General features: G+C 41.4%; 2 protein-coding genes across 6 annotated transcripts in view; one reads left to right on the top strand and one right to left on the bottom strand.

Annotated features, from left to right (window-relative positions):
- Nucleotides 1–6: 6 nt before the first annotated feature.
- Nucleotides 7–6,893, bottom strand: LOC118405310. Of its 4 annotated transcripts, none has more exons than XM_035804761.1 (5): nucleotides 6,800–6,893; nucleotides 4,744–4,896; nucleotides 2,708–2,858; nucleotides 1,586–1,650; nucleotides 7–658 (listed from the first exon to the last, which is right to left on the bottom strand). In XM_035804761.1, the coding sequence occupies exons 2-5, from the start codon at nucleotides 4,894–4,896 to the stop codon at nucleotides 443–445; spliced, it is 585 nt and encodes a 194-aa protein (XP_035660654.1). In that variant the 5' UTR covers nucleotides 6,800–6,893; the 3' UTR covers nucleotides 7–442. The 4 variants fall into 4 exon arrangements, with proteins under 4 accessions (XP_035660654.1, XP_035660651.1, XP_035660652.1 ...); XM_035804758.1 differs by lacking the exon at nucleotides 6,800–6,893 and adding an exon at nucleotides 6,250–6,356; XM_035804759.1 differs by lacking the exon at nucleotides 6,800–6,893 and adding an exon at nucleotides 6,256–6,298.
- Nucleotides 6,894–8,741: 1,848 nt separating this feature from the next.
- LOC118405296 (1-phosphatidylinositol 4,5-bisphosphate phosphodiesterase delta-1-like) overlaps nucleotides 8,742–24,837 on the top strand; it is a 28,740-nt gene continuing 12,644 nt past the window's right edge. Inside the window, exons 1-6 of one of the 2 annotated variants that reach the window (XM_035804726.1) lie at nucleotides 8,742–8,895; nucleotides 19,352–19,510; nucleotides 20,489–20,518; nucleotides 22,941–23,062; nucleotides 23,398–23,510; nucleotides 24,105–24,234. In XM_035804726.1, the coding sequence (XP_035660619.1) occupies nucleotides 8,874–8,895; nucleotides 19,352–19,510; nucleotides 20,489–20,518; nucleotides 22,941–23,062; nucleotides 23,398–23,510; nucleotides 24,105–24,234 (576 nt within the window). In that variant the 5' untranslated portion in view covers nucleotides 8,742–8,873. The remainder of the gene's footprint in view (nucleotides 8,896–19,351; nucleotides 19,511–20,488; nucleotides 20,519–22,940; nucleotides 23,063–23,397; nucleotides 23,511–24,104; nucleotides 24,235–24,837) is intronic. The other variant, XM_035804728.1, reaches the window with a different exon arrangement.

Genomic DNA, 24,837 nt, shown 5'->3' with positions numbered 1-24,837 from the left:
CTTTATTTAAAGATGGCAAATAAAAGATAATTTAAAGTCAGTACCTCCCGTTGCATTTGAGTTTGTTGATGATATCCCCTCATGTTGAGAATCAATAAAGTAAGACTATTTTTGAAAAAGTCACAGCTACATGTGAAGGCAAATGAACTTGTCATTTTCACTAGGATACTGTAATCTGACATACCTTTAAGCTATGTATAAGTCAATTTGATTTACAAGCCTGAAATATATGATGATATCAGTATGAAAAGATAATTCATGGAAAAGTCTTAACCTTGGTACACACAGTAACTGGGAGCGAATAGAGACAGATTCAAGTTGTTGTGAGGCCTTATTTTCAATCTTGTCGCTGAAATTTTTAAGTCAGGGAAACAAGAATAAACTGGGGGAGTTGCCAAATATCCTCTTTTGCTTCCAAATGTTGGGTTTCTAGTTCCTATATCTACCAGCACCCCTCTTGCAGAGTCTGTACGTAGTCCAGTTTCTCCGAGTTGAGCCCCATGTCTAAGGAACCCTGGAGGAGCTTCATGGTAAGGCCTGGGTCCTGAGTGGGTTTGCGAGACAGGATGTGGATACAGTAGTTCAGTAGGCCGAACACTGACTCGCAGTCATACTCTACAGCATAGTCATCTCCAATGTAGATGATGGTGTAGGTTTGCTGAAGGGAGACAGGCATAGAAGAATGTAATAAAGTTTATGTAATAAAGTTTATTGCAAATTGTTGCCCGTAGGCTAATTGCAGGTCACATAAGAGATTCAAACAGTGTAAAAACAATATCACAAGTGTCTAGTCTAAAGCTAGTAAAAGCTAACTCTAGATCCTGGGTTATTGGGTTCCATGCCTTTTTCGAAGACAGTGGAAGATGAAAGATCCCACCTTTTCTATCATGTGTGGGTTTTGTGATGTTAGAAGGAGAATTGTTTTCTTTTTGTCGGTGAATGTGAGGAAGTTTTGGGTGGAATTTGGTGGCCTCTTGAAACAGGTCTTTTCTTTCGTGATCGTGGAAAGAGCAGTTTGACATAAAATGTGTTTCGTCTTCCACCACGTTTGACGTGCATTGATCATGCAAACATGAAAGTACATCAGACTTGTTTTGATAGAAGCCATTCTCTATCAACTTTGAACTGGATTTTCCAACACTATAACCAGACATATCCAAATTTCTAAAATGTTTGTCCAACTCCCAGTCTTTGTCAAGGAATTAGCATTCTGCCTTTTTTGTGATGTCATGTATAATGCAGATACAACAGGTGACTCGGTTGGTGAGCAGTGGGTCATAAGTTACAGAAAGCCTATGGCGTCCCCTGTCTGTTGAGGCAGTGGATTGCTCATTCCTTGACAAAGACAAGTTGGACAGTTGAAAATTTTGGGTGAGTCCAATTTTTGTGTTGGAAATGACAGTTCAAACATTGGTCCAGAATGTAACAATCATGTCAAACATTAGTCATATCAAGATTAATGAAAATTGATAGTTGAATTGTGAATATGATCAGGGCACAGGTAAATGATAGTGGGTATTTTTAGATGCCTGCTCATCTATGTACACTTACAATTACAGGGATTTTGGCATGGATAAGTACTTACCGTGGGAGCAAAGGGGAAGAAGCTTTCCTGCCATATCCCTGGTACTGTCTCCTGGATCAGTTTGGCTGGGTGGGAACAGGAATGGGAAGTCTTCTTACATCCATCGAAAATTGAGACAATGTTTTTGATGTGTGTGTGTGTATCTGTGATTCCATATATTGTGGTCAGCATAACGTATGAACCCCTCTGGTTTGTAATAATATTTGGTATATGGATCGATGTTGGGAAGACGAAGGTCAACTTGAAGCCACCCGCGGTACTGCAGCATGATTTTTTAAAAATCTTTTGACCTGAACTTGCACAGGTATACAACAACAGGTTTACAAGTACAGGGGTGTTACCTGTGGACCAGACAGGTGTACAGTACAAGTGTGGTACCTGTGGACCAGACAGGTCTACAGTACAGGTGTGTTACCTGTGGACCAGACAGGTGTGCATTTCAGGTATGTCACATGTGGACCAGACAGGTCTACAGTACAGGTGTGTTACCTGTGGACCAGACAGGTCTACAGTACAGGTGTGTTACCTGTGGACCAGACAGGTCTACAGTACAGGTGTGTTACCTGTGGACCAGACAGGTCTACAGTACAGGTGTGTTACCTGTGGACCAGACAGGTCTACAGTACAGGTGTGTTACCTGTGGACCAGACAGGTCTACAGTACAGGTGTGTTACCTGTGGACCAGACAGGTCTACAGTACAGGTGTGTTACCTGTGGACCAGACAGGTCTACAGTACAGGTGTGTTACCTGTGGACCAGACAGGTCTACAGTACAGGTGTGTTACCTGTGGACCAGACAGGTCTACAGTACAGGTGTGTTACCTGTGGACCAGACAGGTGTACAGTACAGGTGTGTTACCTGTGGACCAGACAGGTGTACAGTACAGGTGTGTTACCTGTGGACCAGACAGGTCTACAGTACAGGTGTGTTACCTGTGGACCAGACAGGTGTACAGTACAGGTGTGTTACCTGTGGACCAGACAGGTGTACAGTACAGGTGTGTTACCTGTGGACCAGACAGGTGTACAGTACAGGTGTGCTACCTATGGAACAGACAGTTGTACATGTACAGATGTGATACATGTGGACCAGACAGGTGTGCATGTTCAGGTGTTTTTTACCTGTAGCGTTCAGGTATTTTCCCTGTGGAGTGTTCTTCCTACAGCTGTTAGTAACTATAGCGTCTCCCTCATTCCCGCTAGGGTCAGCTTTGATGGCGATGTTGGTACAGACACAGTCCTTCTCAAAGAACGCCCCTCCGGCCGTTTGGATCTAAAATAACAGACATGACATTCATAATACATGTGTTTCTTTTCGGTACAGAATACCATTTGTATGATTTTCACAATGATTCCATTCGTGGCACTTTATATAGTAGCCATATGAAACATATTTCTTTTCAGCAACAAACAACAAAGGATCATCTTGGATGATTTTCTAGGCTTAAATCTACAAGAAGTAATGAACTTGAAAATGAATGGTCACCATATCACAGTGCCACCTAGCTTCAGCAGGATGTACTGCAGTCTGTTAATTGAGATAACTAGTCTGATCTCATCTAAACGCAAAGAGAAGAGACTATTTAGCATCGTATCACAGTGGTTGGCATTGTCAATACATACCTTTATTATATTTCAGCCATACCATAGGTATGGTGAAATATATTGTATTCGTAATGTTTCTTTCTTCTTTCTTTCTTTCTTTCTCCTGTCAAATCTTCAAATCGAATCAACTCCGTCGTTCCTGGACCGAATGACTTGAAATTTGGCACAAGGGTAGAGTGGGCCAATACCCTTAGGTGTTTTTTTCATTTTATTCATATCTGCTTCTAAAATGATTTTATTGAGGTTTTATTGCAATTTTTGGACCACAACTTTATATTTAGGCCCCCTGTACCATGGTATTACATCCAAATGACCTGAAATTTAGCACAGAGGTGCCCTAGGTACTTATTCAAAGGATCCATGCATAATATTTGGTATAAATCACTTCAAAATGGCTCATTATGGAGGTTTTTGTGGGAGAATTTTGGATTTGTGAGGTGGAAGTGCCGAGGTCAACGACCTCTAGGTCATTCTGGAAGCCACAGGTGTTTCTGGTAGATCCAATCATCTACATACCTACCTAGTCCATGTTCCTCCAGGTGGTTGGGGGGACAAGGTAAATCTAATTAATTATTAGCCAATGAGCAAGGTTATTTTGCTGGAAGAGTCCATTGTTGGTAAGGGGGGTGTTTTTTAAAATTTACTTTAAGACTTTGGTGATAATGCCAATGCTTTTTTTAGCGGAAGTGTTTTTGCACTGATCCACTTGACATAAGGCTACTGCTGGGACAGTCCATTTTTGCACATAGGGGGGATTTTTAAAAAATTCATTTTTGGACATGGGTGATGATTCCGAATTCCATTTGTTGAATGGAACTTGACCCCACCTGAAGACTGTACCTGAGGATTCGGCAGCCAATCAGCAAGCCTGATGTAATATGGATGAGTCCATTCATGCACAGGGGACTATTAAAAAAATTCAGTTTTGGACTGGGTTGCTTATTATAGAAAAGGCCATGTATTTCTGGACTTTGGTGATTATGTCAAAGTCCTATTTTAGCGGATGTATTTTTGGATCGCTCCACTTTGCACAGGGGTATAACAGGTAGAGTCCATTCTTGCAAAGGGGGGGGGGGATTTCTTTCAAATTCAGTTTTGGACGGCTGATGATTCAAAATTCCATTTCTTAGCGGAAGTGTTTTTGGACTGGTCTATCTTACCCTTCTACATTGGGTGCACTTGAGTCCATTCTTGCAGGGAAGGGGGTTCTACGATTCATTTTTGCTCATACGTGTAATTAGTAGCTTAGGATGCTTAGTCATCTTAAGCAGAAGAGTTCCATTTTTGCACATGGGTGATTTTGGAATAGTCCATTGTTGCTTGGGGAAGGAGATGGCTGAAATATGCTGTATTTGCTCTCAAGCAAATGTCGGCCTTTCTAGTCATGATATTTTTTTCATATAAAAGAAATTCTTTTCAGTGAAATAGATTAGTAAGTTTCGTGTTAGGCAAATGCAGTTTCTATACCAATGTTCGATCTATTGAAAAAGAATAACCATATCACAAAACGTCCAAGCGTTTCTTTTTCTTGGGTGGGAAAGATGCCCTCATACCTTGCCGATCTCGTACCACAGCCCGTAGTAGCGCTCGTTGGTGAAGTTAGCGCCAGGTTTGGCGTCCACACATTGGCCGGCACTGGTTACGGGGACTAGCGCCGCCACCACCGCTAATGCAACCACCGTTATGAGCGTCGTGTATCTGTTCATCTGGAAAAACAGGGAAAATGTGGACTTGACTGTATCTGAAATTTGTAATGTTTACATCGGTGTTGGTGTGTTTGTCGATTTGTCACAAGGTTAAAACGCTAGTTCACCTTTATCCGCGGGGTAACCCATATCCGTGTTTTTTTAAACAGGGTATTTAGGGATATCACGTCGACGACAATGTTTTGAAAATACACATTGCTGCATGGCAATATGAAACCAACTACGTTCGCCAAGTTGATATAACTGAAGACACCGTTTTCAAAAACAACGCATATAGGTTATCTCGCGGATAAAGGTGAAGTACCGTTACCGACTAATACAGTAATGTTGAAGAATATAGCAATAATTTGTTTCACTCTAAAGGCTAACTCTAATTTCCAACATACTGAAGCTGGGTCCGACTTCTTTTTCCTTACAGCGGAAGACAAAGAATCTCACCATTTCTTTAACGTGTAGATTCTGAGATGTTGGGAGGAGAGTCATTTTCTTTTTTCTTTATACGCAGAGAAATTAGGGTAGAATATAGTGGCCTCTTCGAAGAGATCTTTTCGTTCGTGATCGTAGAAGGAACAACGGTTGGCGATCGTGTACTAGTAGTCGATTGGGATTTATGCAATCAGCTAGTTATGTTTTAACAAGTTAGTAAACATTGACTGTCGTCTCACGTTTTGTTGCCCATGTCGGTATTTCTTTCATGTCAAACATGATAAGCATTACACATTTCTACTTTGTCAGTAAAGATTTGTGTCATCATTAATTTGTTCTTCACTTGTGTATAAGGCAAGGTGTATGATGTGCGTGCCTTGTTCTGGCGATCAGTCACACGAATGCGTATATATAGTCAAGTCCGTATGAGTTGCGTATTGATATCCTTTCAGCCCAGGTAATAAACTTTGAGGCCAAAGAAGCACATGTAGTAAGTGTTGCCGGTTAGATAACCAGGTACAAAACGGTAGGTCAAAGAAGAGAAAGACTTATTCCCCGTAAACTTTACATAACCACTCAAATGCCAATACTCTTATGGACTTTGATATGGTCTGGACCAATACTTGACTAGTCGACTACATACACGGCATACAAGACGCTACTTTTCCCCATATATTCTTCCGTAGAATCAGACTCAAGAGGACACGTTTTAAGTCGTATGTAAAAAGAGCTCTTGGCGGCAGTACTAGTACTTGTTTTATTCAGTAAGACTATTGGCTGCGTATACATATTAATTTGCAATCATTGCTCGAGCTCTGCGAAAGATAGTTAGTTGAAGTACATTGTGTTTTTTAAAGGATTAGCGCTCAGTTTGGTATGTTCTGTAGTATCGTAAAAAAATTAAATTGGAATTTGTCTCTTACTTACATTTACCTCCATTCTTGTGCCTGACCAAGACTGGCAGCACGGCCCTGTGCTGATGTAAACGTTATGTAAGAACGTGATTGTTTTGGGGCTAACCAAATTTGCATTCCTTACGTAACACAAGTCTTCGTAGAGGGCTGGATTTTGCTCGCCAAATTTCTGCCTCTCACCAAAAAGTCACGTGTTTTCAGATACGTTAAAACATCTTGATACACACATGATCAAATTTTATTGGGGAAAATATTTCGAAACCTGTACGCATAAAATATCTTTATTTCAAAATATAATCCTTACTAATCCCCCCCCCCCTGACGCCCAGTACACAGTTTATCACATTCCGACCTTTGATCAGTCTGTACCGATCATAAAATACCTAAGTGGTTATGCTAACACGGCACAGATTTTGTCTAAGGGGATTTTTGATCTGACTGACGCGGATAGAAATAAAATAGGTTGCACAAGAGAAGCAATATTTTGAATCTGAGGTTGCATTCTACAAAATAACTGAAAAGGAAAAAAAAAAACTTTACTTTTTAAAAATTGTGATACCCACTTTTGAATGTTGTCATGCGGGATCAAGCGGAATTGCAGCCGACTCACCTAGTCAGCTGTAAAGGTCACGCGCATTTATACCAATCTCACTACTATATAATCAAGGGTTAATGACCCGCCCCGAAAGTAAGGTATATGCAGCCATTGGCCAATCAAAAGGAGCGAAACATATCCAAAGCAGAGGGAATAAGTACAGACTGCAAGGGGGGAATGGCTCCTTCTGTTAATGAGTTTGTTGTTCTAAAAAAATCATACTTGGGGAAAAGTAGCCATATACTTTGATTCATATACTTTCGCCTTACATTCTACATCACGCCCATCTTACACACACATATACAAACTGAAATTGCAGGCATAACACACCATACACGGTAGGATATTACCCTTTTAATTACCCCCAAAATACACAATGACGGGTACTTGTGCTCTTGTCCTTAAAGTACATTTCATGTATGTGTCATCAATGCTTGAACCAAGGAGGCTTGTTTGCTTCTGGCTGCCCATCCAATACTAATAGGGCGTAACATGTCCTGTGTGATATATGGTGTGTTGACACAAGTGTCCACTTGTCAATACTGTAACAACACTACTGTCAATACATGTTGTAACAAAAATGACTGAGTGCGAACCTTCGGCTTTGGGGCTAAATAAAACCATGGTGTCTTCATTCAATACACATTGTTTCTTTTTTCCCTCCCTCCTTCCTTCCTTTCTTCTCGCCCTTTCTATCTTGCTAGTTTGTTCTCTTGCTATTTTTTCTTTCTTTTTTTAGTCATCTTTCATGTTTACTTTGAATTCGCTACAATACAAGGTGGTAGCAACTTGACACAGTTTTGGCCGATCGGTCAGACTTCTTTGAAAGGAAATAGACTCACTCCTTTGCAAAACATAACCTCTCGGACACGTAGGTCAAACATGTCAGGAGATTTGTTGTAACAATTATCGTACATGTCACATAGACAATGGACACAACAGATCTCCAGCCACTTAACCAAACCCTGGAGGCTCATATTGTCCGAGAGGTCATGCATGTGCCCGAAGTGCTATCGGTCATTTATGTATTCCGGCCAATGTGTGGACAAGATCTTTTCCAAAAAGGCTTAACTCTTAACTTTGCAGTATACATTGTTTAAAGGTAAAGTTGTATTCTCTATGCATTGAGACGAATCGTGACACTTCTTTACAAAGTTCTTATAGCGAAAACGAAATTTATGTTTCACCCGCACATGTGTTAGGACCAGCTAATTCAACATTGTGAACTACTTGAGCGAAATACCGTGAAAACATAATGGATCTTATAATAATCCAGCTATTCAGTTCGTTATAAAGCGCAACGTTATGTATTTACCATATCATATAAAATTCTAAAATTTGATAACAAGTTATTGCATACTGACTACGATGTTTTATCTAAAGAAAAAACGTAGAATGTTGTAATGTCACTGCGTTGTAAGCACTTTGTGTATTTTGTGTATTGACAGAGGGAACCCGAGTGCATGCATGTATCGTTATGTTGATTTGTGGTGCTTGTTGCCCTTTGTTCTCACGGGAGTGGCTTTTTCAATAGCCTGGTAAAACAAAGGGATGTACTATTTACCCTACAAATTGTGGGGGGTTACGAATTCAAAGGATTAGTTATCTCTTTGGTTCTGGGTAGAATCAGTGCAATGGAGTCGTCCTAGCAGTAATAAATCGTCCTTAGTAGTTATACGCTTACCCGAGCACAACGATAAATCTTCTGAATTTTCCTGATGCACCCCCAATACGTCATTTTGGTATCGCCCATGGGAAGGGTGCGTACACTCGTCTGGGGTAACAGGTCAAGAACGCGCCCGGGAGCTCGAGGTTGTGGCAAGGTGGAATAGGATATTAATTATTCGTAAATAATAACAGAATCATCCATTTTAGTGCCTAAAATAGATAATTCCACTAAGCGAAAGACAAATAAAAGGTTGTAAACATAAAGGAATTATCTACCTAAGGCTTATGACGCTACATGTTTTAAATGCACTGTATACTGCAAACCCTTAACACAGCCTTATTTCTTATCCCTCTTTCCGGACCAAACATTCAGGATGGCGGCGATGGGACAGGGAGGTAAGATAGGGGATACGGGTTCTAGCGTTTCTTTGTGATAACACAGGGTTGCTGTTGTCATTGTACAAAGGAATAGGAAGTATAAAATATACAGGGAAATTAAGGCAGGGTATTAGGTGGTGGCACGCACAGCGTAGGCGCAAACGTAAAATGATTTAAGACTGGTACTACGCTGGGCACTACCGGCATAATTTAAGCTTTGTAGTATTGGTATGTTGGCGTAACGTAGGGATGGCTAACATCCCTACACGTACAGAGGGTGTACTAAGTAAAAACGTAAGCACGACATTCGGTTTCTATTTTAATATCTAGAAGAGTTACTATGCTTTAGCTATTGAGAGAATATCCACAGTGCACAGGAGAGTTATCCCACTAATTACTAAAGGTGTAAACATTGGGGGGAATAAATATTCCCCATACCGAGGACTGGAATTCTACTCTCCATACCCCCGTAGGAAGCCCTGGTTGTGGCTATGATATTTACTGTGTTACGCTTGTTGTCTGTGTGATTGAAATGATGATTTGGGTGTGCTGTACTCGGTTAGAGTCCCATGGGGCCTGTGCTGTTGTTTTTGTCCCACAGTATGGGCGTGTCTCGTAGTACATAATTGTGGAACGATTAGCTTGTGGCCTTGCGAGCAGGTTTTCTCAACAATTTTCACATCGCCTAAATGGCATTTTCTGTATCATTCTCGGACCATGCTAGCGTTCGTTGTACAACACTGCACGGCGTATTAATAAAATTTAAACCAGAACACTTGAGGTGAACAAACGAACACGCTACATAAACAGCCTTGCGAGCAGATTTTCTCAACAATTTCATAACGCCTAAATGACATTTTCTGTGTCCTTCCATGCTAGCGTTGTACAACACTGCATGGCGTAAATTTAAACCAGATCACTTGAGGACTGAACAAGCGAATACGCTGTATTAGCAAGTGGGCCAGTCCTTACGCTTAAGGGCTTAATTTGCAAACAGATGTTTAACGTTGTCTCTAACGCCTGCAGACTCGTCTGGCAACATAGCCTGGAGTAGTACGTAGTATTTTGTCAACTAGAAATCTGTTCTGTCTGTCAAACAAGGATTAGAATTAGTACGGCAGAATAAAACATGCAGTTCGTTCTTATCTGGGTCACAATCTCTCTCAAGCCACTGTAACATTCGCCGTTTCTACCCACGCCAAGCGTTGGCGCAATGCCAATACTAATACTACTACTACGTGAAATTCTGATTGTCCGATTTCCTCTCATAAATTCCACAACCCATAAACCATGATTTAAACGTTTATCACTGTTCATGAATCATGAAATATGTACATGTCATGAATATTGTTTTCCGCTTTGTGAGTCCTGGAATGCCTTAAATGTTATGTATGTGAATGTTTGTGTTCATGCATACACAATAGCATTTCCCGACTAGCTTTGGCACTCAAAATATGCACAATAAGTATTCAGATTTTTGTTTGGTTTTCCTTGTGGCACTCAAAATATGTGGTATGATAGTAAAATAATGATACTCTGTGTGTGCTAAAATGTTTGTTTTAATGATTTTACTGTTCATAGTTCATTTCATTGCAGAGACGCCATAGAAGCGTTCAAGGTCTTTTGTACCCACGTTTCAAAGGGATGTATTTATAGCTTAGTATTGGGGACGGATCATTTGTGATCGTGGGATAGGTGTGAAAAATGCATGACCTTTCCTCAAATTTTTATTTTTATTTTGAATATGTATATACTTCCGAAGGGTATATCGGACTAGTTAACCGTCTGAATTCCGTATCTGCCTAAATCTATATCTATATCTATATCATTTTCAATAGGAGATACCTATCTAAATATATGTGTTATGTACATGGTTTTGCAGTTCGTGAATGGGGATGGGAAAATCACTCTATTACACAATGCATTTGTACAATATAATATGATAAATTATGATGTAATATGATATAATACAATGTGATATATATATTGTCGTCATTGTCGTCTGAAAAAAACGACCCCCACCCCTATCATTTCTGATTCGTCCCTAAATTGGTTAGGTTGGTAACGACAATAATTGTTACGCAGGTAACCATAGCGAACGGGTGTAAGGGATTTCATTATGGCCCAATGTGCTCAGGTAACCTAGTAACAATTGATGTGGCATATCCAAGTCCCTACGCTAAGGGTAAGGGCGGGATCTGTTAAAAAAATAAAGGCTATGTTAGGGGTTATGAGATACCCAATGTTGTGCACTTGCTTTAATTTTTAAGACTATTTTCAGACTATCGTCTTGCACCTATTTTGTTTACCTGGACTTTGTAAGAGCAATGATCTTAAGAATGTCAGATGTTCAGTTTGACAACTCCCGTGGCCATTTTTGTCTCAAAATCTTAGATAAAAAGAAACTCTTTTACGACACAGTAAGTAAATCGTATGGATGACATTTGCGCCTAGCGCCTCCCTTAATTTTCCCCTGATTTTGAAAAAAAAAAAAAAATCCTCACCCCCGAGATGGTCAACATGACGAAAAAGTACGAAAATAGGAAAATACATTACGTGGCAGCCTTAAGTTGTACTTGCAGAGGTGACACAAGTGAGGCACATATAGCCATGACCGTCGTTGTGGAAGTGAAACTAGTTCGATAGTAAAAGTAGCATCTCTGTGGTAGCCATGGCTGTGGTTATCAACTTAGTAAGTGATACCAGTCTTCCACACTAGTGTCACATTGTGCACCTCTTCAATACAAAAATAAGACTTGTTGGCTGTGTCGTCAAGAAAGAAGTAGAAACAGATCTAGAAAGAAACAGTGCTAACCACTACACTACAAAAGGCTGGCCGGCCTAATGGCATAGTTGTTTGGCGCTTCTTAAACCCACCGCTGTTACTGTTTTACAGCTGTGCTACTTACTTTTGTGGATTTAATTCTTGTTATAACGTTTATGTGTCTGATTTATGGTGCCTATTGAAAATCTAGATATCTTGTTTTACCCATCTTTTTTCGCCCTTTTCCTCATTAATTTGAATTTAGAGTCTTCAGAGGTTGTTTTCCATACAATTTACTTGCTGTGGCCTTAACACTATTTACAAAAATGTACTCAATTATGGGACAATGAAAATCGATCAAGTAGAAAGGCTTGCGTCACAGTTAGTTTTTTATGACCACTTTAAGAGCGAACCTTCCACGCTTTCCCATAAATGATTAATGAGTGCTGGGGAGTCAATCATAAACAGATCAGGGGTTACCGAATCTCGCAAAAGATTTGGGGTGGTTGTGCAATTTCATTTCCATTGGTGTCAATTTCGCGTTTTCATACGCATTTTTCAACAACAAAAATGAAACGTCATGGGTAAATTCAGAATTACTAGTTTACGGTTAGAACATGAGAAACGTATGCATTCAGAACGAACTAGTAAATAACGAAATTTTTCACCTTTTCAAAGAAAGAGGATGTGAACATCGTACCGTAATTTCTTGGCTACTACGTTGTTGTTTTTCGTCAAACTTACAAAGCGACACGGATAAGATGATATGATTTTACGACCTTCCTTTCAAACGCCTTTTAAAAATCAACAAGTGGAGCCCTTTATCGTATCATCCCGGACACATGTTGCGGCAGTTTCCTGTCACATTCCGGCCGCGCCAGACACGCCATGGTCGCGGCGCCGGCCACTGAACTTGGCGCGGTTTACTGTTAAGTTATGAAAGGTCGCATGACATGTAGTATTCATCCGCTACCCCGTCCCAATAGTATTTGGGGCATAAAGTAGTTCGTCACAGTACTTTAAAAGCCGTTATTCTTCTGTGCACGTCAGCGATGCGATAAGGCTTAGGTCATGACATTTCTAAGTCGGGTCCAGCCGGGATGTTTTAAGAAACGAAAAATCACACACATATCATGCCCATGAATCTTATTTTGACATTTTGTGTATTTCTATGTCTTTTATACCATTCTCTTCGCTCCCAAAAGCTGCCCGGCCGGGCCCCGGTCTGGAAATGTGACCTAAGCCCAACCGGGCCAACATCGGAAGTTAGAAATCCATGCCAACGATAACATCTAAGAGGCCATGCCACAAAGGGACAGTCCGTCACTATCGGGGGACGATATCTAATTTGCACTGGTCTAGATTTAGAACCGTTGAGATCGGCTTGTGTACTAGTATTTCAATCCCAATCTTAAGGCATCCCATATCTATCTGTATATTTCACAGTGTTGTGAATAAATAACGTTATAGAGATAAATGGAAACATTGTTTCTTTAAAAAAAATTGTTTTCCATACTTTTTTACGATCCCCAGTCTAATCCGTCAGTAATGTATTAGTACTGATAACGGTGATTTTATTACATTAAAGTCAGCACAGCGGCGACACACTGCAATTCTGGAACTGCGTACTGGCCATTTTGGGGGCATGACTCAATTTAACATTAGTGCTTCCCAGACAGAGTGACTCAGAGTTTACAAGGCTTTGTATCTCACTGCACTTGGGGCACCGGTGCGGCACTGTGAGGTTCGTTCACTGGGGCACTGTTGTGTGATTTTCGCCGATTTTATTTATAACTCAGATATTGCGTAATACGTAAGAGTATGACTTAGAAGACAACAAAATACACAAAACGTAAGAAAATTCTGAATGATAATCTTTCGAACCCCGCAGTGCCGCGTCAACTGGTGCCCCAAGTGCAGTGATATACTACATTTACGAAGTCAAGTGAACTCTGAGTCACTCTGTCTGGTAAGCACTAATGCGGAAGTACGGAACACATTAACGGACGTGCTCTGAATCTGAAATGCACTAAGATCGATAGTGATTAAAAGTGTGGGCGACCCAGATTTAGTACCAATGGTCGCAACCGTACGCGGAGTCATTTTGGGGTGTTTCATGGTAAAATCGTCTTCAGTACATTACCACTAATCTATTGGTAATGATGAACTCAAAGAGACACACGTTCGGTTCGAATGACGCTGAATCAAACATGGTTTGGGTTCTATAACACCAGGAAAAGATGGGAAAATTCATTAGATTTGAGACCATTGCATTTTGAACAAAACCGACACACTGTGGTTTTTAGAGCTTTGACGATTGTTAAACTTCTGTGTCTGATTTGCATAATTATCATCTAATTAATTCATTAAAGGAACAGTACTATAAAGGCAACTAATATGTCATAATTGAAAAGAAATGTCAAATTTTCACGATATCGTAGTTTTGTATCCTGATTTGCGTTGAAAGTAACTTTAGATGTCATCCTGTAAATCGGCATTTGTAACTGCCAGAGAACTACAGAGGTCATCTTACGATATCAGTAAGGGGTCTGTAGAGTTGGCATCGTGAACACAGACTATTTTCTAGTCTATCGAGATCATGATAAGAGTAGGCGTTGGCGTGACTGGCAAAGCAAGGAATACTAGTTTACAGTTTTCGATTCCGGTCCTGAGAACTACAGAGGCCATCTTACGACCTCAGGTCACCCCAGTAAGTGGTCTGTAGGTTTGGCATCGTGAACGCAGACATATTTGTATTCTATAGTGTAGAAAATAAGATTAAGCTTTGGCGCGACTGGCAAGGAATACTTGTTTAGGGTTTTCCGGTCCTCAATTTGGTTGGTGCCAAGAGCCGACCGACGTGAATAATATATGGGATGATGATAACAATTGTGCTGTGTGTGAACGGTGAAAATTGAATAGTAAAACATTATTCGATATGAATATTAAATTTACGTGAATAAGCCGCCAGTCAGTCTCCTCCTTCGAGAAGATCCGTAGAGGAGAAACGCAGCAGAAGAAAGAACCGCCCCGTCGTGGCCAAGGCCCTCGGCGAAGCATTCCCCTGCGACCACTGTGGTCGGGGGTTGACATCATCTTTATTGACATATAAACGCAACACATTTAAAATCAACATACAAGATGAGTTTAAAAGACGAAGAAACCTAGGCCGACCCCTTACTCAGAATAATAACAATTCTGGAGGGCGCAAGGTAAAACATCAGGTGTGCATCCGACTTTTTGATACATATAGCATTGCACAACGTTACATAGCAATCTTAGAGTATATTGCACTGTAGCTTTTACAAGAATATTGCACTTAAACAAGATATATTGCACTTAAACAGGATATATTGCACTTAAACAGGATATATTGCACTTAAACAGGATATATTGCACTTAAACAAGTTAAAATTCATCTGGTAGAGAATAACCCAGATGGGGACTCCCACACAGGGGTGTTTCTCGCACAATATATTGCGTAGGAGGAGCACAAAGCGCATTGACCTAGACGTCGCTTTAGCTTTCTGACCTCGGCGTCTTTATTGCGTACAGCTGCAGGGCATAGCGATCTCAGCTTTCTAGCATTATCACTATTGACCCACCCCCTACTGCCCACCTCTATAGTGACGACAGTTGAACTATAGTTACTATGTAGGTATATGTCTTCCTTCAAGTGTTCATACTTGGCCATTTTCCTGTCTACTGCTGCTTGGGTATTTTGTTCAAAAGGAACAGTCAATTCAACAAGAGTCAAGTTCTGCTGAGCTGAGTTTTGTATTGTAATGTCAGGTACAAGTGGTGTAGGTAGAATGTCCGGGGGTATTGTGATGTGCGTCCCTCCCTCATGGTGTTCAGGACTCAGATCACAGCGTATGGTAACCGGCGGATCAGACAGGGAGTACCATCCTTGTAGTGTCGTAACCAGTTCCTTAAGCACACTGTTGTGTCGCCATGTGTATCTGGCTGTCAGTGCCACAGGACAGGCATTGAGAACATGGCGAAGGGTCTGATGGCCTTGACATAATGGGCACTTTGTTGAGAGCAGCTTTCCCCAGCGGACTAAGTTGTCCCGTGTTGGTAACCAGTTCGTCATCCCGTTCAGCGCGAACTCGAACACTCCCCTCGGGGCATTGTACAGAGAGCTTCTCCATCTGATGTCAGTTTGTTCTATCTCAACTAGTTCCGTCCATCTTCCTTGTACTTTGAGAGTACTACTGTGTTCCTCAATCTTACTGTCGTTGTCCTTTTGTAAGCGGGCCTTGATTGCCTGGCACAATTTCTTCTTTGTTTGTTGGGAGTTTGCTTGATCGTGAGTGTCATCATCACGCAATGTTGTTAGGCTTTGTTCGGCGATGGTAAAGCATTCCATCGTTCCTGTGGACTTTCGCGTGAATGCCGATTCCCTTTCGACCTTCGCGTCGAGGGCATTTCTGACGCTGTCATCACCTGACGTTAGAACAGTGGCCATTACGTTGGCGTGTTGTTGCATGTAGAGTTGTTGGACCGATGAGAGCCCTAGCCCTTGACTATGGTATATTATGCCCGGGTCAGAAGACTTCTTCATGTTGGCCCACTTCTTAAGGTACTGCGTGACACTATGGCTGATTTCATGCAGTTGGGTTCTGGACACATCGTGAACAGTCAAGAGGTACCTGATGGCACCTTGGATGTACACCCTGTACATTTCACACTTGTACTCCCCACGTACAGGGCTGGCATCCACGTTCATGATGATCCCATGTTGTGTGTTGGACCCGATAATTGTCTCCTTCAGGATGTCCGAGACAGGACCTGACGACCCGCTAGCAGAAATGTAGCCGCCCAGGAACTTGAAGGGGGATGTGATTATATTATCCATAGGATGGTTCCCGATTGAGAAAGACATGTCCTTGGCGTACCCACTGCAGATGCTGAGGGTTTTACATTTTTTCGGCTTCAGTGTCAGGTGGATACTTCGGAGATGTTGGTCAAGTGTGTTGATAATCCGCTGCATGGATCGTGACCTACATACGGTAAGTGCCAGGTCATCAGCGAATGCGAAGGGCATGTGGGTTTTGTGTCTTAACTGATAGCCGTGTGATTCCTCAGTGCGCAGGTATTCCAGAGGAAGATTGATGACCGGTAGGAAGATCGCTACGGACAGCGTGTCCCCCTGGAACGTACCAACTCTCAACTGGAAGGGGTCCGAAGAGAAGTCGGGACATCTCACTTGAGCAGTTAGATCACTGTAGAATGCCTTTATGTAGTTGCATACATGCCGTGGTACATGGTACCGCTGTAGTGCTAAGTGGATCAGGTCATGTGGAACAGAGCCAAAGGCGTTCTGAAGGTCCAACCATGCTACGTGAACTGTCCTTTTCTCGGATCTGGCGTTTCTGATGATCTCATTAAGTACGAATGAGTGATCAACACAACCCGATACTCCCTCCAGGAATCCCTTTTGTATTTCACTGTCGATGAATCCATTCTTGACGAAGAAATCCATCATGCGGCTACCAAGAATTGAGTGATAGAGCTTGGCAGTGGTGCTAATCAATGAAATCAATCGAAAGTTGGCTGGATCATCTGTAGGTCCTGACTTGTGAATGCTGATGGTATCTGCAGCCTGCCAGGACTTACATGGCTGCTCTTGGCTCATGGTCTTGTTGAAAAGAGTAGCGAGGAAGTGGTGTGTTGCAGGGAGGCATTTAAAGACATCATAGCCTACTCCGTCCGGGCCAGGTGCCGACTTGGATTTCTTCTTGGACAACAGGTGTTTGATATCTCGCGGCCTGATTGGATCATTGGACTGGAATAAGCCGCCAGTCAGTCTCCTCCTTCGAGAAGATCCGTAGAGGAGAAACGCAGCAGAAGAAAGAACCGCCCCGTCGTGGCCAAGGCCCTCGGCGAAGCATTCCCCTGCGACCACTGTGGTCGAGTGTGTCTGCCCCTTATAGGACTGACTATCCACCACCACCATGTGGCCGATGTGGTCCCCCACCCCCCTAGATTATCGTCGTTCACGTAGTCCAGCTAAGATAGCATTGAGTAATTGTTTGTATGGATTTAAAGGTTTGTGTGTCCATCTTTGCTTTGGCGCGTGTGTATGGATAGTGTTCAGCACCATGGACAGGATGTGTTTGCATGTCTTTGTGTTTGCATGTGTATATACGTGTGTGTGCGTGTGTGTGTGTTTGTGACATTTGAGTAGGAATCTGTCAGCAACGGCTACAATTAGGGGGTGGGTACCGGTACAGAAAATTCAGGTCCATGTCTGGTTCAGGTCCAGAGGAACAGGTCCATGTCTGGACCTGGACCTCGATCTGATTCAGTATTTGAAAACTTGGGAATGTACGGGAATAAAAACAATGGTCCATTTCGCTACAAAGAAATCAGTTTTGTGGGGTATTTGACTACCATTAGCGTTTTAAAATCGCACAAGGCTATCTGTCGCTGTAAGATTGACTGTGAAACTTTGCAAAAATGATTATAGACTCCCCTCTCCCTCGCTTTTGTTATTTTCTTTGACTGGTAAGCCCCAAAACGTGTTAATGCCGGATCAAATAATCTGTCCATTTTCCAAAAAGGTCCCACATTTGGTCCCCCGAATTTGTACATTCGCCCCCGGGGGGAAATCACTAGGGATTTCGCCCTCCCTGGCTAGTGATTTGGCCCCCCTACCTCGCCCCCCTTTAGGGATTTCGCCCCCCCCCCCCCCCAAAAAATGGGTTTACATGACATTTTAGAAGTTGATTGGTATAAATCACAAAATGCAGTTTCAGAATGATATAAGTACACGAGTTTGATACATAACTCCATTCATAGTATCAATATTAACGTAATTACATGGTAATAAGATAGTTGAACTTGTTTCAGACAAGGAGGGTTGGGTCCCTTGTATTCCCATTATTGCATATACCTGAGTCTTGACATAAGATGTATTTCATTGTATTCACCTGTCCTCAAACAACCTATATATCTCCAATATGAAGTCTCTACCATGAAGTGACCACAAAAGAACTATGTAATGTCTTTATTAATTATGCAAATATTAGGTATTAATTAGAATAACGCACATTTTGGTATATGCACCTGGCCAAGGGATATCTTCACCTCCAACATGACTGTTTTTTCTAGTATTTAGGATCTGATGCATTTACCCGTGTTTCTTAAGACTGGTACTTTACCAGTGCTTGTGTAGCATTTAGCAACAGCTATATCAGCTTGCGCGTAGATAGTGTTTATAATGAGAAACTATTATTCACGTGTGATTTTGCTAGTGCTTTGGAAATGTTTTCAGCACAAGAAAGAAAACACTGTGACAAATTGAAAACATATTGCTGACGTATTCCGTACCATACACGGTGTTGATTTATACGTTCGCAGTAGCACTGTTTTTATGCCACCTCAGCTGCAAATTGTCTTTTTCATTTCAATGTCCTGTTTGCACCGAACAATATAGTATCGACTTTCGAGGTATGACATCTTACGGTACGGTAATAAGGTGCCATATAGGTACCAGGTAACACACCATATACGTTACTCCCCAGGTGCAGTATAGTACCAGGTAGCGCACCTGTAATATGTAGTAACCAGCTGCTCTGGGGGGGGGGGCGAAAACGCTAAAGGGGGGCGAAAACGCTAGTGATCTCACCCCCGGGGGGGGCGAGATCGCTGTCACACCGGTACTCACCCCTAGCTACAATGCATCTATATTTCCCTCCCCAGTCCCGATGGATGGCGAAGCCTGTGTCCAGGCCATGATGAAGGAGACCCTCATGACCAAACTCCGCGCCGGGAAGAAGAAGTTCAAGCGTTCGTACCGCCTGCAGAAGGACCGGGAGAGCATTGTGTACAGCCCGACCCGACACAGCGCCGTACCAGAGTGTAAGTACTACAAGTAACGTGTCAATCTCACACTATTGGTACAAATACTACAGGGCTTGAACATTGGAGTAACCTTTCATTGCTAATTTTTATATCCATTGGAGCACCCTAACCATTTGACATGAAATGCTTATCTTTCTTACGTTTTTTTTACAATGATTATACCAGTCTGATAAATCAGAGTGTGATCAAGAAAATCTCTGAGATCAATGCACACAAGAAATCCAGTCTTCCATATTGCTTGTGCTGTATCTGACAAGGCCTGAGCTACGTTTCAGATACCTACAAAAGAGTTGCAACTAAAAAGGATATTTCAGCCCTGCCTGTGCGCTACGTCATCATGATTGACAGCTTGGCATCAGCATCATGATGGGCAGGATGCGCACATCATTTGTGATCATCATCATCAGCATGGATGACGTAAAGCTTACGTCATAGATTCATCATCGATATGACTGTTGTGACGTACTTGTAACCGTTACGCTGAGAAAGGGGTTACGTCATCATTAGCATGTATGATGTAACATGATACATCATGTCATACGCATGACGAGTTGACAAATTCTGTCATCAATGTGGCAAGCGTGACGTAACATCAGCATGGGTGACGTAGACTGTCCGTGTTATGATGTGTTGTCATCAGCATGGTGGTGAAAAAAGGACGAATTACGAAGTATTAATAGAACTTCACGTTTGGAGACTCATTGCGTGAACTGATGTAACGCTTGTTCACCTGTATCAGCGGGGTAACCTATATCCGTTGTATTAAGAACTGGGTGTTTAGGATTATCACATTGACGAAGGGTGGTTCCAAATTGCAATATTTGGAAAAAGTGCAGTTTGAAACAACCATCCGTCCTTTTAACATCCCTAAATACCCTGTATCTAAAAACAACGGATATAGGTTACCCCGCGGATAAAGGTGAACAAGCGTTAGGAATAATAGAGTTGTGACATGTGCCGAATTTGTTTTTGAAGGTACCAAACGACTCCCAGCCGAACAGGCATGTAAGTAGAGGTTTACTGACGTCTTCCAGGACTTGCGCATCGCCTCAACCAATAACGGAAAGCCCTTAGTTCACGTGATTCTCTCACAACAGTGTGACGAATGATTAAAAGCACATAGACTTGATTTTATGGAGAGCTTAACATTACTGCTTACTGAGATATATTTTCACATAAAATAGTCATCTTATGAAAGATGCAACATTTGCAAGTTGGCTCACAGCAATTGATATTAGCATGTTTCCGGGGTGTCAGCATTCTTCTTTATCGCATTCTCTTACGTAGAGATATCCAATTGCAACGGCAACAGTAAACCGCCTCTCGTCTGTACTCTGCTATTTCAACCGTCACCATCAGTTCCTGACCACCCTGATTATACATATTAATGGCCTTACCCTATATATGCGAGATCCCTTTTGAAAACTGAAAGGCCTAATCTCTGATTGACTGACAGCGGATTTGTGGTGACGCCCACAGGAACTGATAGTGACGGTTGAGACAGCAGAGTACAGACAAGAGGCGGTCTGTTTGCGTTTGGATGTCTTTGCGTAGGAGAATATCGCTTTTGATGACAACATGTTTATAATATAGTGTAAATTTCGTCCATAAAATCAAGACTTTGTGTCCTAAATTTGTGATTTTGCAGTATAAAGTCTTAAAATGTCTTGCTGTGATTGCTGAATGTCCTAACTGAGAGACCATTGGCGAAGACTGTGTGTGAAAAAAAGTGCGAATGTAGGTCAATGTTGTCAAAATCAGTCATGCACTTTCCAGTAAAATGGCTAACCACCAACTCTGCTCTTTGGCTTTTACTGTATTGTGTCTTAGAGCTGCAATTGGAAAATTGGCCGGGGGAGGGTAGTATTGAATTAAAGAGAAAGTCAGTGTCTCAAATTTTGTATTTATCCAGAATGACAACATGAAGCCCTGGTGACAAGAGCACTTACATTACCAAGCAGCTGGAAGAAAAATTGTAGTCATCTCAATAGTCATTCCATAGTTCCATTTATTTTGTTCAACGGAAAATGCAGATTTTCGAAGTCAAATACACAGATTTTTTTTTTTGGCTTTGGGATGAAAATCCTACAATTCATATCCAGCATTAACAGAAAAGTTAGTGGCAGCTCCCTGGACCAATTTTCCCGTGGCTTTACTAACCCGGTTGAGGTGTGTTATGTAAAAGCTGTGCTGTGTACTAACATTCACCTGTCTGTCAGTAATATTAACCTGAGTTCATCCATCGTGAACTGTGCTTAACTGTCTATTAACTATTTGTTGTCTATTATTATCATTATTGTCTTTTACTTCTGGTAAAATCATTACTGGTGTTTCGGTGGTCTTGGGTTATTGGTCTATCACTAAAATGATATGAAACAAGTGCAACAAAAGCTCAGATAAAGGGCCGTTTTTGTAGAGCAGTGTCGTAATAGTTACCAGCTGTGCATTTTAGTAACATTTCTGCATGATTCAAACTCCCTTGCTTCAAAATAACATTTCATATCACCACTGTGACATAAGTCACAAGTCTTCATAGAAGTTAGTAGCCTGCAATTAATAATCACATGTATTAAGCTAAAATCTCATGACGCAGCAAGTTTGAACAACGAGGATTGGTCAGCCAATAGCCAACCAGGTGCAGACCTTTCAAGCATCCGCAAACTGTGGTCACCAATCAGAGCAATCATCTCATCAAGAAAAAGGAATTCCTAACATTTTTGGATTTGCAACAATATGTTACAGTTTCTGACAAATAAACTTATTCTTAACAATTGTTTTTCAATTCACGTTTGTCCTGTAGATTAAGGCCTATCGAGCATAGGTACAAATTGAGGAGACCGTCACTGTCCTTCTGAGCCTTCGGAATAATCACCACCACCTTATAAATCACCTTTTGAAGTGCCCTTTGATTTCTTTGTACTAACTGTGTACATTGTATTATACCTATTTTGTGAACTGTATGTCAATACTCAGTTCTACTGTATAGTAGTTTATACACACATTTACAAACAAATGAAGGCACACACATCTGTTACATCTAATAAAAACAACATTTTGTTGAGTGAAAAGGTTTAAACTTTGTTCCAACACAAGGAAACTCATTATAAATTTTCGGCCGAAGACTTCGACCTTCGTCAGATGAAAGACTCGCTGCACTAATCCGGAAGTTGTTGGATGACGTCAGGTAGCAGCGAATCATAAAGGTCGAAGTCTTCGAAGGTCGAAGTCTAAGTCTTCGGAGGTCGAAGTCTTCGGCCGAAAATTTATGGTGAGTTTCATTTTGTGTTGGAACAAAGTTTAAACTTTTTCACTATGGAATTTACCAACACACATGAGCTTTCATTCCGAACATTTTGTTGACGTTGATAACCTGTTTTCTATCATGGCTGAGAGAAGAATGACTTATTGACCTGTTTGAATCTTACAGATGACGTATCCAACATATTGGAGGTGTTTCTGAGCACGCTGACGTCACGGAGTTCACGTGTGGACAGGGAGAAGGCTGTCGGACCATCCAACTGTTTCAGCATCTCATATAAAGATCAGACTGTAAGTTCTTAAAATATCATTGACTATATGCTCACCATTTATCCCCTTTGTTGATTTTGGTGTAGCGCTTGTACGTTCATTAAGATACTGCCAGTATCTATCACCCTGTGTAAGGAACTGCGTAGTTCTTACGTTCCCTTCGAGAAACTACTATACGATCAATTGAGTCTTATACATGTTTGATTTATTCCATCTCGATACCAATTACGTGTATAACCCTGGTGGGTTAGTGTCAATTATTTTAATATACAGTATACTCATTGCTTTGATGCATCGATGTCCATTGTTTTTAACCAATGGACGTTACCAATCATTGCCTTTCTTGTTTTCTACAGCCCACCCTGGACCTGATATGTAACAGCCCTGAGACGGCACAGACCTGGGTTCGTGGGATCCAACACCTCATACAGTCCCGGACAGGAGAGACCATCGTCCACAAGAAGGAGAGGTTAGTTACGGGTTCTTTTATTGATAAGTCTTTCTTACTTATGTTGAGGATAGATGTACTCCTGTCTTTCAAAGCATCATGGTGCTAAGGGGCTCCTATCACCCAGTCTGTATCCGTATTTAGTACCTTGTGGGCACTTGTTACTATGATTTATGTCGCTCTAAATACCCCCCCCCCCCACAACACAAAATTCAATATACTGAAAATTCGGTTCTCTTTAAGGTCATCTTCATGGTGATTGACCCACACCTTTGGGCACGTGACTTTTAAGTGCAAAAGTGGGCCACAGGTGCCTGGTTGCTTCTATCCCCTCCATCACAACTGTGGGATTGTGGATGGACTTGATGTAAATGGGATTCTTCCACGCCGTCACAAAGTAGTCCGCTTCAGTGTTAAGCAACTGAACGTGCCCAAGATGATTGTGCCCCAAATTAGATTTATCATTCAATATTTTTACATTATCGCAGATAGCTTGCTGCTGATACTTGCTCTCTAAACTGTCGATTTACTTTCCATAGTAAGTATACATTTCTTTAAGAATGATCTCTTACATGAATCCATCTACTCAAGATGCTTATCTATGGCTTTATACAGATGGATATCAGAGTTCTTTCACGCTGCCGACAAGAACCAGAACGAGCGGCTGGACCTGAAGGAGGCGACCAGCCTGCTGAAGAAGATGAACGTACCAATCAGCAGTTCTCATATCAAGGAGAGGTTCCAGGTATGAGGTTACATCTACATATTCATATTTCATACTTGGAAAGGAGAACTATTCTAAGGCTATACTGTACTTCATTCCAAACCTCCAGCCTCCTCTTCTCGTTTTGGTTTCTTCTGAAATATGCTTGTGCATATAATTGTTACATTTTGCACATTATTTTGAGTAGTGCATTGTACCAGGATAGAACTTGTAAAAATGTGACAAGAAGAGTATTTTTCACTTCATAAAAACTAAGAATGGCTTTGAAATACAGATCTCTTTCTTGTGATAATTAATATTCTTTTGATCTGAATATGAGGAGGTAAGCAAACGGTTGGGGTTGTTAACCGCATATGTCACCACTGTTACGTACGAGGGGGGTTCAATAAGTTCTTTGCCTCACCAAGAAATAACAAGCACAACTCAGATTTTCAGGCACAACTTCATAGTATGAAGTCTTTTATCAATATCCTCCAAATTTCAAATCATTGGAGTCATTACTTTCCAGGCATTCGTTTTTCCTAAATTAGAAGGTAAGTGGCGAGAAAAAATTTGTGTGAATTGTGATCAGACATGTGTGGGTCTAGTTTCCCATGCCATAATTACAAAAGACGTTGTCAAAAT

Source organism: Branchiostoma floridae, chromosome 18 (genome assembly GCF_000003815.2).
Source record: "Branchiostoma floridae strain S238N-H82 chromosome 18, Bfl_VNyyK, whole genome shotgun sequence".
Classification (NCBI taxonomy): domain Eukaryota; kingdom Metazoa; phylum Chordata; class Leptocardii; order Amphioxiformes; family Branchiostomatidae; genus Branchiostoma; species Branchiostoma floridae.
This window is presented reverse-complemented; position numbering and strand designations above follow the sequence as displayed.